This window comes from Paroedura picta, chromosome 13 (assembly GCF_049243985.1).
Source record: "Paroedura picta isolate Pp20150507F chromosome 13, Ppicta_v3.0, whole genome shotgun sequence".
In the NCBI taxonomy this organism is placed as follows: domain Eukaryota; kingdom Metazoa; phylum Chordata; class Lepidosauria; order Squamata; family Gekkonidae; genus Paroedura; species Paroedura picta.
In genome coordinates this window covers 46295593-46308349 of record NC_135381.1, presented here as the reverse complement: position 1 = coordinate 46308349, position 12757 = coordinate 46295593, and the positions used below count along the sequence as shown (strand labels likewise).

Here is a 12757-nt window from a genome sequence, read left to right as displayed (position 1 = left end):
ATCTTCAAAAATCTACCTCAGGTGACATTTGAAGGAAAGATGTTTAAGCGAGCTACTAGAAATGCTCTTCTTAACTGGTGTGTCTCCAAAATTTGGAGATACATGGGCATGGATTTGTAAGATAACGGAATATCCCAGAAGCGGGGAGAACATACACTGTTGTTAGAGGAGCCCAGAATCTGTGTATCCTGATCTTCTAGTCTCTATGATATTAGCTTTAGTATCGTCCGTTCGTCTTGCATGCTAAAGGATGAGATGTCCAGACCCATAATTTGAAGTTTTTTTGACATTTTGCCCAGCCAGCTGAAAGAATAAGGGTCACTCAAAAGGTTAATTAACAAACTACCCGTTTGAGCATGGAAATGAATTTTTAACCAGTATTTAAAGGACTGAGCCCGGGCTTCTAGACTCTGTTGGCCAAGTTCTGCTACAAGTGTATGATTGGCCACACAGTTTGGGACTCCTAGCAGATTTCTGAAAAAGAAAGATTGGATGTTCTCTAATTTATTATTAAATGCATCCATCCATATTGGGATTCCATAAAGTATCTGAGGAATTATTTTGGCATTGTAGATTTTAATGGCTGCTTGAAGGTTTTTGTTGCCTTTTTGATGATAAAACTTGGCTAAAAGGGACAACTGGCCTTTTGCATATTTGATTGTTTTTTCTCTATGGTTGGCCCAACTGTTATTATAAGTAAAGTTTATGCCTAAATACTTGTAGTGATTGACCTGTTCTATATGTTTACCATTTATTATCCAGGGAAACTTATATCGGGTCTTTGCAAATACCATGATCGTCATTTTTTCAAGGTTTATTTTTAGTTGATTGTCACTACAGTAATCTCCGAATGACCGGAGATAGCGTATTAGGCCAACTCGAGTTCTAGATAAGATAACTGTGTCATCTGCATATAAAAGAAGTGGAGTGGGTCTTTTGCCAAGAATGGGGGGATGGCCATTAACTTTGTTAAAATAGAGGGGTAAGTCACTTAAGAAAAGGTTAAATAACTGAGGGGCAAGGATGCAGCCTTGTTTCACTCCTATGTTTATTTGGATTTTTGGTGTTAAATTTCCCTCAGCAAAATATTTGACTTGGCAGTGGTTGTTATGATGGAGCTGTTTTAGTAGAAAGAGTAGATGCTGGTCTATGCCTAGATTGTTTAATTTTATCCATTATGTAATTTTATATATACTAGAAATTAAGCCCGCTGTAGGTAAAATACAGCAGGCGCTAGTGGATAGGGAGGAATAAGGAACAAAAGGAAGGTAGAAGAGGGAAGGAGGGATGGGAGTGAGAAAGGAGGGCAAGGGGTGGGTGAAGGGATGGATAGAAGGGAGAAAGGAAGGAAGGGAGAAAGGCGGCAAGAAAGGAGCGTCTTTGACGCGGCGGCCCTGCTCCTTTCCTGTCGGCAAACCCTCTGAGTGGCCAGTCTAGGGTGGACCAAGTGGCCAATGGGGAGCCGCTTTGCCGCTCCTGATTGGCTCCTCCGAGTTTTTATCCCGGACTCGGCCCTCCTCTTTCTCCTCCCAACTTAACCTTAGTGTTTTATTTAGACCGCTCCGCGGGAACGGTTACAGATATTTATCAGTTTAGCAGTTGACCAAGTTCAATCCTTTGCCTTGCAGGATCTCAGATAGCGAGGCATAAAAGGCCAGTCCTCAGCCCAAGATCTCTCACATTTTCTTCTCACATTCCCTGCAGCCTTTCCTTTGTGGAAGCTCAGGTCCTCAGAGGAGAAATCCACTCATCGCCATGACCTCTCTTGCGTGCAGATGTGTGTTGTTTTATTAATATCCACAAGACATTAGTAATGCAACGAGGACCTTTGATGTTCACAGCTATGGCAACATATTTCTCAGTCGTGGGGACGGACTCCTTGGCTCAAAGTACAAGAAAGCCATTTACAGGGAATACACGGATGGGACGTTTAGGACCCCGAGGAAGAGGAGCAGCGGTGAAGAACATTTAGGCATTTTGGGTAAGAATGGCCAGCTGCTTTCTTTCTGGCTCCGTGGGGCTTCTCTAGTATATGAGTCTGGCCTGTTAGAATTTTGAGGGGGCAAAACAGACTGTGGGCGATGCCATTTTGAATCATTTCCCACAGTAATGTCTGGAAGTACAGTGAACACATCATGAACAAAATTCAAGCCCAGTAATTTTTTGTTGTTATTTATGGAAAAGTCATTAAACTGAACCCCCACACACACCTGTTGTCTGACATGGTACATTCTAGCCCCTTGGCCGCTTTTCTTCCTCATTATGTAGCCTGTGTAAACCAGGCCTTAGGCCTTACGCCAATTGCAGTTTTTAGCCCTTTAAATGGTTCCATTAGGATCTAAGGATACCTAGATAACCAGCAATGCAGTCCAGAGTCCAGACTTGGAAACTCCAGAGGGGGGATTTTATTAGCCTGTTGTAGCCAAAACAAGACAGATTCTTGTGGCACTTTAACAAATTTATTGTCACAAGGTTTCATCGGTCAGGGAACACCTCAACAGGTACGTGAAATTTTCCTCAGTTGTTACTCGAATTGCTGGGGAATTATAAATTTAGAAGGGGAATTTAGCTTGCAAGAGGAGGAGCAACCAGGATCGTCACACCGTTTGTATACAGGAGATGGGAACTCCTTAGACACCTTGAATTAAACCAGACCTTGATTCTCTGAATATGAGCTATTTATTAAACACACAGGCACACATACAATATGACACACAAACTTCTAAAGGGGGAATGCTAGCAAGTGGGGAAAGAAATTATACTGCAACTGATCCTGAAGCAAGGATGGTTTCCAGGCGAGCAAGGAAAGGAGACTTAGATGACCAGCACCTAAGCTCAAAGCAACGCGTTGGGTGTGTAGAGAGCACAGCACACAGTGGGGCTGCGTGTTGGGACATATATAGGGTTTGAAAACCCCGGGCCTCCCACAGGTCAGCCCGCTGGGAGGTGAGGTATGAGGTAAGTCACCATTGATTGGTTGCTGATATTCCCGCCACAAGGAGAGGAAGGGCAGAAATGAGTTGGGGGGCTGTTACGAAATGAGGCCTGAAGATGCCGTAATGCCCAAAGAAAGTAAGTTCTGTTCTTTTGTAAGGTGGAAAATGATTGCAGAATGATTGGCCAATGTCAAATGCTGATTAACTGGCAAAGTGAGAAGTGTGCACATGAAACTCCTGAAGCAGGTGATTATGATAGTGTCAAACTTGAATGGGAATTTGGTTTCCGCAGTTCCTACCAGGAGCTTCCTTGGAAATTTCCTTGTGTTGAAGGCAGGCAACCTTTGTGGTGTCTGTGTAAGAACTCACACAGTAACAATGAGAAGTGTCTGGACAACCTTGCAGAGGAATGCAGAAAGTGCTGGCCTGCAGCAGCAAATCTCTGTGCATGGAAAATTGCTAAGGATCAGGAAGCCCTCTGAGGCATCCATGAAATGAGGGTGTCTTCATAGAGCTAGTCAGCACATGGCAGAAAACTCCTGCAGGATGGTGACATTCAATGGGACTATTGTGCCTCCCCAATTCACACCTGCAGGACCAGGACAGATGTGGCCTCATCTTTCCCTGGTGCCATTTTTACTTCATCAGACTCCCCTGTGGGGCCATTTCTGGGAGACGCAGTGACCACCAGATCTACAGGCAGAGTATAGACTGACCCTAAGTCCTTGATCTTGCACACCTTAAGAGTTCCCTTTCTCAACTTTTTTTACCGTCCTCAACCATAGACCTGGCAGAAGAGCTCCGTTTTACAGGCTCCATGGAACCTGGCCAGGGCCTATGGAGTTTCTTCCAAGTAAATTCATCTAGGATTTCAGCCTCAGAAAAATATGAACAGGTACCACCACTGGCAAAGGATTTGCAACTGAGTTTGGGTTGTGGAGTTGTCGTTCTATCAAGGAACACCCAATTCTCCCTTCAGGCTTCCCAGTAATGCTGTGTGCAAATCTGGCTTTGCGATTGCATTGATATTTTTTCCTTTTTTTTTTTTGGTTTTCCCTTTGCACGTGGAGTTTTGCTGTCATTCTGGTCCATTCCTGGGTGGTTTTCAGGCTGTCTCTATTGCCTTTGTGAGCTAAAGCACTGCCTTCCAATCTCCAGGGCCTTTCATTTGGGCGGAAGTGGGGGACATCCTCAACATTGTGTTCAAGAACAACGCCACGCGGCCTTATTCCATTCATGCCCATGGAATAGTGGAGAAGAGCATGACCGAGCCAGAAGTGGCAATGCCCGGTGAGTCTCCTCCGCCATTTTCCCTCTGAACTCCATCATCGGATGCCCATCAATGCTGAGCGCCCACAACTAAGTCAACAACAGCCCGTTGCTAGTGGTTGTAACAAGGTCATACCCTTGCTCTCCTGCCCTTTGTGCAATGCACACGGTATGTGTCAACAACACAGTAGCAGGTCTTTCAGGAGGTGGGGCTGTCCCATGCGCACCTGCTCTAGTCTCACAACATTCGCCTAAGTAGGCACAGTGGAACCCAGCTGCAGCTTCAACTGACTGGTTGTTGTAAAGTCTTGTTTGGGAAATGCCCAAGGCAGGAATTTCATATCTAGCTGCACTAATATAAGATACATAGTCAAACATTAAGAAGAGAACACCATATGAGCCCTTCAGCTCTTCGGAGTCTGAGAGGAAATTCTTTACAGAAATAGTAAAATGCTTTTTTCTGTTAATTCTTAGGGGAAATTGCAACATACCGCTGGGACGTTCCTGAAAGATCTGGTCCAGGACCAAATGATTCTGCCTGTGTTTCTTGGGCCTATTATTCCAAAGTCGATCCAGTAAAGGTTAGATTTGGGTGGGTGGGGTGGGTGGGCTTCAGCCAAAGTTGAATTGACCATCAAGATGGTCAAATCAAGCCTGTGTTGATACTAGTTGCTATTATGGAACCAGAAGATCTTAGCTCACAAACTTCTGACCACATAATAAAGAAAGGGAGGGGAAAAAGCACGTGAAAGTCTGTGAACCCTTTTAAAGAGGATTCCACCTGTCTGCTCCCCTCCCCTTTTGCATGAGGCATGTTTGGCTCTATATGGAGGAAATATGGAATATTGACTCATGGGGGGTGGCAGACAAAGTATTTATTTGTTTGCTTGCTTGTTTATTGCCCGTCACTGTTGTAGTAGACTCATGGCGGGTTACACAGTCTATTAAAACTATCTGGACATACAGTGATACAAACTCCTAAAAACAGACTCCTAACAATTAAAAAACATGGCGGTCATTACCCCACTAGCCCCTCAGAAATCGAATGTAGGAGTGGGAGGAGGGAGCACAGATCATATGGTGGATGCCACGCTCCGAATGCTGGGGGGCCCGTCAGCTCTTTCTCACCGCACCAGCCTCAACCATAAACCTGGCGGAAGAGCTCCGTTTTGCAGGCCCTGCAGAATGCCGAAAGAAGAAGAAGAGTTAGTTCTTATATGCCGCTTTTCCCTATCCGAAGGAGGCTCAAAGCGGCTTACAGTCGCCTTCCCATTCTCTCCCCACAACAGACACCCTGTGAGGTGGGTGAGGCTGAGAGAGCCCTGATATCACTGCCCGGTCAGAACAGTTTTATCAGTGCTGTGGCGAGCCCAAGGTCACCCAGCTGGTTGCATGTGGAGGAGCGCAAAATCGAACCTGGCATGCCAGATTAGAAGTCCGTACTCCTAACCACTGCACCAAACTGGCTCTCCTAACCACTGCACCAAACAGGGCCTGCAGCTCCTCCAGGAACTCATTCCACCAGGTCGGGGCCAGGACCAAAAAGACCCTGGCCCTGGTTGAGGCCAAGCGCACCTCCATGGGGCCAGGAATGACCAGCAAATTAGTCCTTGAAGAATGTAGAGCCATTCTGACAGGATTCTGACAGGATTTTCAGTGGGAATCTGTAGCTGTGGCCTGGGGCAATGGAGATGGGGGTCGACCCCCTTGCATAGCCTCGGGACGCCCACCTTCATCACTCTTCCAGGAAACGGTGTCTCCTCCAGTCCTTCACTCCCTGCTCTTTTCCCTCAGGATCTCTTTAGTGGCCTCATTGGGCCTTTGAAAGTCTGCCGTAAAGGGATGCTGGATTTCGATGGGAGAATTAATGGTGTAAACAAGGAGTTCGCCCTCCTCTTCTTGGTTTTTGATGAAAACCAGTCCTGGTATCTGCAAGAGAACGTGAAGAGTCATGCTGCTCAGGGAGACTCATCCCATGTGCAACGGCAGGATGAGGAATTCGTGGAAAGCAACAAGATGCACGGTACTTGGCCCCGTTTTGGTCTCTGGTCTCAGATCCACACACTGGTGCCCTTATTCTTGGCAAAGAATATCCTAGAATTGTCCCCAGACAGGGCTGGCTGGAAAAAAAAAAAACAGTGTTTGCTTTCGTTCCTTGCTGGGGGAAGAAAATGCTCATATTTATTCCTTTAGGTTTCTTTTTGAAAGGACTCCAGAATGGGTATAAAGATGTTACAGAAAGAAATCTGACACTTAAGTACTAAAAGTAAAGCAATGGCTAAAAAGAGAATCCTTATTTTACCCCCATCTGCTAAATACAAGGCTATGTGGCCACAAATGGAATTCAGCATTGTGAGTTGTTTTTTGAAAGGTCAAGTTTCTGCCCCTAATGACTGTGGAATAGGCTTGCAGGTGTGGGCGCAGTTGCCTCTTGAAACCTCAGGCGCTGGGGCAGCACACAATGCAAGGATGGCTGGACACAAGTCAGGCTTACTGGTTTAGCGATTTTCTCACTGGGTCTCCAGGCAGATCACATAAATGCAGTCGACAGGAATGGGGCATCAAAACACAGCCTTCAGGGAGGGCGGTATATAAATATAAATTAACAAACAAACAAATAAATAATAAACAATGTAACAGAGTATGGATTGCAGAGACATGGAACCAACCAGAAAGCTAACCAGAGCTGGGGAAAAGCGTAAGCATTAAAATGCTGCCAGGAGCGGAGGCCAGTGGGGGGGGGGGGGAGAGAAGGGAGTTCCCTGGCCCGAAAACGCCCACCAAGCCTTGGAGAGGCTGCGGCAGGCCTTTTTGGGTCAGGGGGGAGAGCTGGCAGGAGGGCTGCCCTGGGGTGGGGGAAAAGGAGAGGCTAGGGCCTATTGTATTTACAGATCTAATCAAGTTATGAAAGGCCAGGTAGTAGTTGACAGGAAAGGCCTGAAATGTCTGCCTGAAGTCCTGGAAAGCGGCTACCAGTCTGGGTAAACAACGCTGACCTTGATGGACCATTACTCCGGTGCAGCATGAGGCAGCCTTTTGTCTGTGTGTCATGGCAACCTGGCACCCCTCCCCAAATGGCCAAGGATGGGCCTGGAGGGGTTGGGGAGGAGAGGGTCCCAGGATGGGCATGGACACAGCTCTGCTTCCCTTATTCTGCACGATTGCATCGCTTCTGGGGTTTCTTGAAGACTGAAGAATGTTTCCAGGGTTTCTCAGTGGTAAGAAAGTTGCGAAAGGCTCCCCTAGGTGGTTAACTGCGTCCTCAGACCGAGTGCTGGCTTGGGAGTCAGGGCATATCTCCCTCCTCCCCCAGCAGCTCTCTTGCCCCTCTCAGGACACCCATCCGACACAAGAGTAGGCATGGAGCTGCAGCGTCCACATCTGCCTCGGGAAGCGCCTTGTCCCAGCAGTCCCTTTCCCTGGGAGCATGCTGCTGCCTCCGCCTACACTTCATTTGCTCATTTGCCAGCAAAGCTTGACTCTAATTGTTGCTGAGTAGGAAATGAACTCCTACCGTCGGTGATTGACACATGGTTAATTCCTGAAAGTAATTGGTGAGAAATTCAGAGAATGTTCAAATTGGCTTCTCAGCTGCAGCTGGGCTTCCAGTTTCTGAATAAAATAACAGCACTCAGACAAACAAAGCGGTGGTTGAGCTCAGAGCCCTGCTGGAAAGCACGGCCAACCCTTCTCAGATCAAGAGCTGGGAGCACAGAGTGGGCTGGCAGCAGACACAAGCAGATGTACAAAGCGAGGGGACAGAGGTGACTCAGACAACCGAGCCAGGCTGCAGAGAAAGGCAAACAAAACAAATCTGATCCGTCTTGCAGTAAAAACCCCTTTCTTGACTGCACCCCAAATGTGACAAGATCCAACTGGCAGGAGCCTACCAGAAGAGACATAACTGGGTGCATCTCCATGCCACCCCAACACCCTGGTGTCTCTGAAGAGGTATGTGTGGCAGACCAAAAATATTTCAGATATCTGTGAGATTTCTTCAGTTTGCTCAAAAACACAACTCCTGGACTTGGTGTAAGAGATGGAGTTTATTGAAAGCAAGCAAGTTAACCCGACAATTCCTTGACGTAACTGAGGCAGAGTAAACCAGGCACAGGCTTATAACCTCTCCACCAGCTCCCCCCTCTGAGAGCCTGTGAAATGAGGGAAGTCTTCAAACAGCCAAAACAGCCTCAATAACTAAACAAGCAAGGCTGCTTTCCAGAGGAGATGGAGATGAATGGGGGGAAGGGCGCCGCCAAGCAATGGATGTTCTCACCAAATCTGCTAGTTCCGTTAAAACCACGAAGCTGCTTTCCTCTTAGGCTTGCCCTGCAAGCATTCAGGGGGCAGATACTGGCACCGTGTTGGCATCGCCTCTGGTGAAAACGAAAAGTCCTGAAACACTCTAGGATTTGCAAAACTCTTCGGCCCCACCACATTTCTGCAGACAGCAGGGAAGTGATGGTGAACACCAAAGCTGCCATGTCAGGAACCCAGTCTGCTTATCCCTCTGAATTCTCTAGCTTTTTTTTCGTTGCACGAAGGCAATTTGTTATATTGTACTTATGTGACTGGAAGCATTGGAATCCCACCATCATCTCTGGCTTTTGCTGCAGGGGTTGGGCACTGGGCAGTGTGTCCGCCTTCTTTGCGCATTTAGCCAGCCAAGCTTTCTCCATCACTGCTAAGACTTTAGCCCACACAAATGCTCATCTCCTGTCCTCTGGAGTACCACACAAACCCTGCCATAAACAGACTGAATTTCCTTTCTTCCTTTCACAGCCATCAATGGTAAACTCTATGCAAACTTGCCCGGGCTGACCATGTACGAAGGAGACTGGGTCAACTGGTACCTGCTGGGGATGGGCCAGGAAATCGATGTCCACACCGTTCACTTTCATGCGGAGACATTCCTGTATCGAGTAAGACTCTCTGCTAGTTGATCACACGTCTGTGTATGCCTCATGGGGATGGCAGAGCTTTTCATTGCAGTTGACAAGCACAAGACCTTGGATGAGCCTTCAGCCCAAGGTGACAGACTCCAAGCTCTGTGGCAGGGGTGGCCGAATGGGGCTCTCCAGATGTCCATGGACTACAATTCCCATGAGCCCCTGCCAGCTGGCAGTACCATCTGGAGCTACGGCTTTGGGCTCCTTTGACCAAGAAGATCTCAGGATCTAGGGGCTCCGGGTGTGGGTGAAGTACAGTGGTCCCAGGTGTCCCCTGAGACGCTGCTCTCCCCTGAGGGAGTTACTGGTTCATCCTGGTCAGAAAAGGAGCCCATTTATGGATCCAAGCTGGACCCATGAGAGGTCCTGACCACAGTGTTGCCTGACAGGCCCTGGCAAATGGTGGGAGGTTGGGGGGGGGGGCAGCATCCAGGGAGAAGATTCAAAAGGCAAAAGTGAGCCTCATCAAGTTATAGCAAGTTCTAACCATAGAGCTTCTGGCAATTTCTGGAACCACCGTTGGTCACTTCTGGTTAGCTCTAGGAATTGCCAAGAGCTCTGTGACCAGGGCCTCATTACTTGGAGGCCTCCCACCATGAGCAAGCAAATACCAGGCACCCTTCAATGCGATTCAGGCCGTCAGTTCCCTGCGTTTGCACAGATGTGCTCCAAACTAACACTCCCTCTCCTCCTTCTCCTTGTGGCAGAGAGGAAAGAGCTACCGGGCAGACGTTGCGGACCTCTTTCCTGGGACCTTTGAAATGGTGGAAATGGTGGTGGGCAACCCTGGTACGTGGCTGCTACACTGCCATGTGGCTGACCACATCCACGCCGGCATGGAGACCCTCTTCACTGTCTTGCCCAGGCCAGGTAGGGTGGCTGCCTCTGTCATGCAAGGGGCTCGATCCAACTGCCAGAAGCTGGGCGACTCACACAGATGCCAACTCTACAGAGCTTGCTGGGCTCAGCTGCTTGCTCGTGACTCTGCCATGCAGGCCCTCAGGGCAGGGCCAGTTCCAGATCCAGCCGTGCCTCCCCCCCCCCCCGTGTGTCCCCCACCCTATCCTTCTCCGGAACCCTCCCACTGCCCAAGCTCACTTGCATGATGTGTCTGCATGCCCTTTCCTCAGTGGCAGTGGCTGGCACATGCGGCTCAGAGCCGTGGCAACCTGCAGCATCACTACAGTGTTCCGCCGTCCTTATCCAGTGATGCTGGGCAAGTGGGTGGGTGAGTGGCAGACCACCACAGGCAAACAGATGGAGAAGGGCAAACAGACAGATTGCAGGAGGGTGTATGTTCAGGGTTCGGCAGCAATGGGCCCCGCCAGGAGCTCTGGGCCCTGACCAATACCCCACCCCAGGTTATGCTGACACCATCCCTGTGTCAGAGACTACAAAAGCTCCTACACGCACACACACACACACACACACACACACACAGACTCTGCTGCCCAGGAATGAGCAGAACAGAGAGCATGAAGAGGATGGGGCTGAGAAGGGGCAAAGGCCCAGATGGCAGAGCAGTGTGCCCCATCTGCCCTCAGGAATGCGTGTCCCCGGGGTAAATCAAGGCAGGGAATCCGCCACCAAGCAAGTGGGCCTGCTCCTCTTAAAGAGGTGGGCAGGCGCTTGAGCTTCTGGAGGGAGGCAGAGCTGGAGTCAGCACCTTGGGAGGTGCAGGGGGAGGGCTAGGGCCTGGACACGCTCCACAACACTGTGTGCCACCCCTTCCTGCTCATTCCATCAGAGTCCCCGGTAGGGAGATCTGCCCCAGTCCAAGTCTCATAGAAGCACCCAAGGGCCCCCGAGCACATCCCTGTCTGGCTCCAGACCTGGCTCTCCTGCAGCGGGGCCAAGGGGCATCTTTTAAACCTCCTCCTTTCTTGCTTTCCAGGAAGCTGCTGCTCATTCTGTAAACTTATTTCTTGGCAGGTCCAAAGCTCTTGGATGCGGATTCCAGTGCAGGTAAGAACTGGAGACTTCCTTTTCCTCACAAGTCCATGTGCGTCTCAAGGGTCCCTGATGGTGAAGAATGTTTCTCTTCCGAGCGTCAGAATGGGCTACTGTGCTGTAGCAGCCAGGGGGTCAGACAGGGTCAACGGAAGTTGGCCCAGCACCCTCTCTCTCTCTCTCCCTCTCCCTCTCAGCATAGCCTACTTCACAGTGTTGTTGTGAGGGTAAAACGGAGGAGAGTTCAGTGATGAAAGCCACTTTGAGTCCCCCACTGGGAAGATAAGGGAGGGGATAAGTTAACCTAATGGAAGACACTGGACATTTTTGGGGGGAGGGGTTATGGGGTTGAGGGGAATCTCTTATGCGACCGTTCTTTGGTCCAGAATAACAAATGAAATACACTTTAAAAAAATTATCCCAGCCCGTCCATGCAGCTGCGATGACACTTCCGGACTGATGCTAGAAAAGGGCTTTGCAGACTCCAGAACAGAATGCTGGCAGGAGCTCATGGGAATTGTAGTCCATGGACATCTGGAGGGCCACAGTTTGACTACCCCTGCTCCAGACTGTCACCCAAATTAGGGGCTTGCTGAGCACATCCTATTGCAGCCTCTGCCTCAGGTGACCTCCATGCCCTCTTCACAAACCTTTCCACTTGCTGAAGCTCATAAAGCTCCGTGTAAAAGTGCAGAGCTGCAAACTGAGAATCCATCAGACAGCAGTTAGAGAAATAAACATTGCTATACGACTATTTCAGAAGTCTATTATTTAACGAGATTCAATGGGGAATAGAAAGCAAACACCATATTTTACCTACAATTACTCAGAGCCAGCTCCAGTGCAGACTGACTGTGCAATCCTAAACAGATTTATACTCTTTTAAGCGCTTTAAAGTCAGTGGATTCAGAAGGGCGTAACTCTGTTTAGGATGGCACTGTTCCTCAGAAACAAGCCTTGCTGTGTTCATTGGGGCACAATCCCAATTAAACATACCTGAGACTGCGGCCTGCGTGTCATCCAGTCTTATTGCCCCAATTCAATTCATCAGAAGAACATTTAAGTATTTTTTTCAAAGAAATGCTGAAGTCTGTGTACATTTTAAAACCCATTTCCGCTTTCTGTTTTTTTGATTTCCCAGCTGGAAAAATCTGTTAGGAGCCCTTAAAGGGTGATTCAAATTAGAGTTCCATTGCTAAGTATTAGAAGATTAGCAATAATGGCCTGAGTAACATTAAGGCTTCTTTAATTTTAAATTTCAGAAATATCCCAGAGAAATATCCCGTTTTACCCAAGTCCTACATTTCATATTCTGAAATCAATAAACTTGGGTTGTTAGCTGTTATTAGGTATATTTCTATTCCACCCTCACCACTAAAGGTCTGGGTTTTTTTGGGAGGGGGAGGTCCTAGAAATGTTATTCTTGTTTGTCAAGCACTTCCTGTATTTGGAAAACGGGCTTCATCAAGGAGACCTGTATCTTAGCCGCCTTTTAATGGCTTAGGTTTAGAACCTGTGGGCATGCCTTCCCCCCCCCCCCAGCCTGGCATCTGAAGCGGTCAGGTAATCCCTGAGCAGGCTGGAGTGTAACAGGCTCTCTCCTAATCATTCCTCTTAAAGTGCCAGGAGGCCTTTTGCTCCTCCACAACCCCC

General features: G+C 48.5%; 1 protein-coding gene across 6 annotated transcripts in view; it reads left to right on the top strand.

Moving 5' to 3' along the window:
• HEPH (hephaestin) overlaps positions 1–12757 on the top strand; it is a 71134-nt gene that overhangs the window by 38420 nt on the left and 19957 nt on the right. For all 6 annotated transcript variants that reach the window (XR_013226238.1, XM_077308224.1, XM_077308221.1 and 3 more), the window contains exons 14-20: positions 1842–1981; positions 4095–4226; positions 4680–4786; positions 6000–6228; positions 8988–9127; positions 9862–10024; positions 11087–11119. Coding sequence is in view for 5 of the 6 variants with exons in the window: in XM_077308224.1 (XP_077164339.1) it covers positions 1842–1981; positions 4095–4226; positions 4680–4786; positions 6000–6228; positions 8988–9127; positions 9862–10024; positions 11087–11119 (944 nt within the window). In the remaining variant the exon portion in view is untranslated. The remainder of the gene's footprint in view (positions 1–1841; positions 1982–4094; positions 4227–4679; positions 4787–5999; positions 6229–8987; positions 9128–9861; positions 10025–11086; positions 11120–12757) is intronic.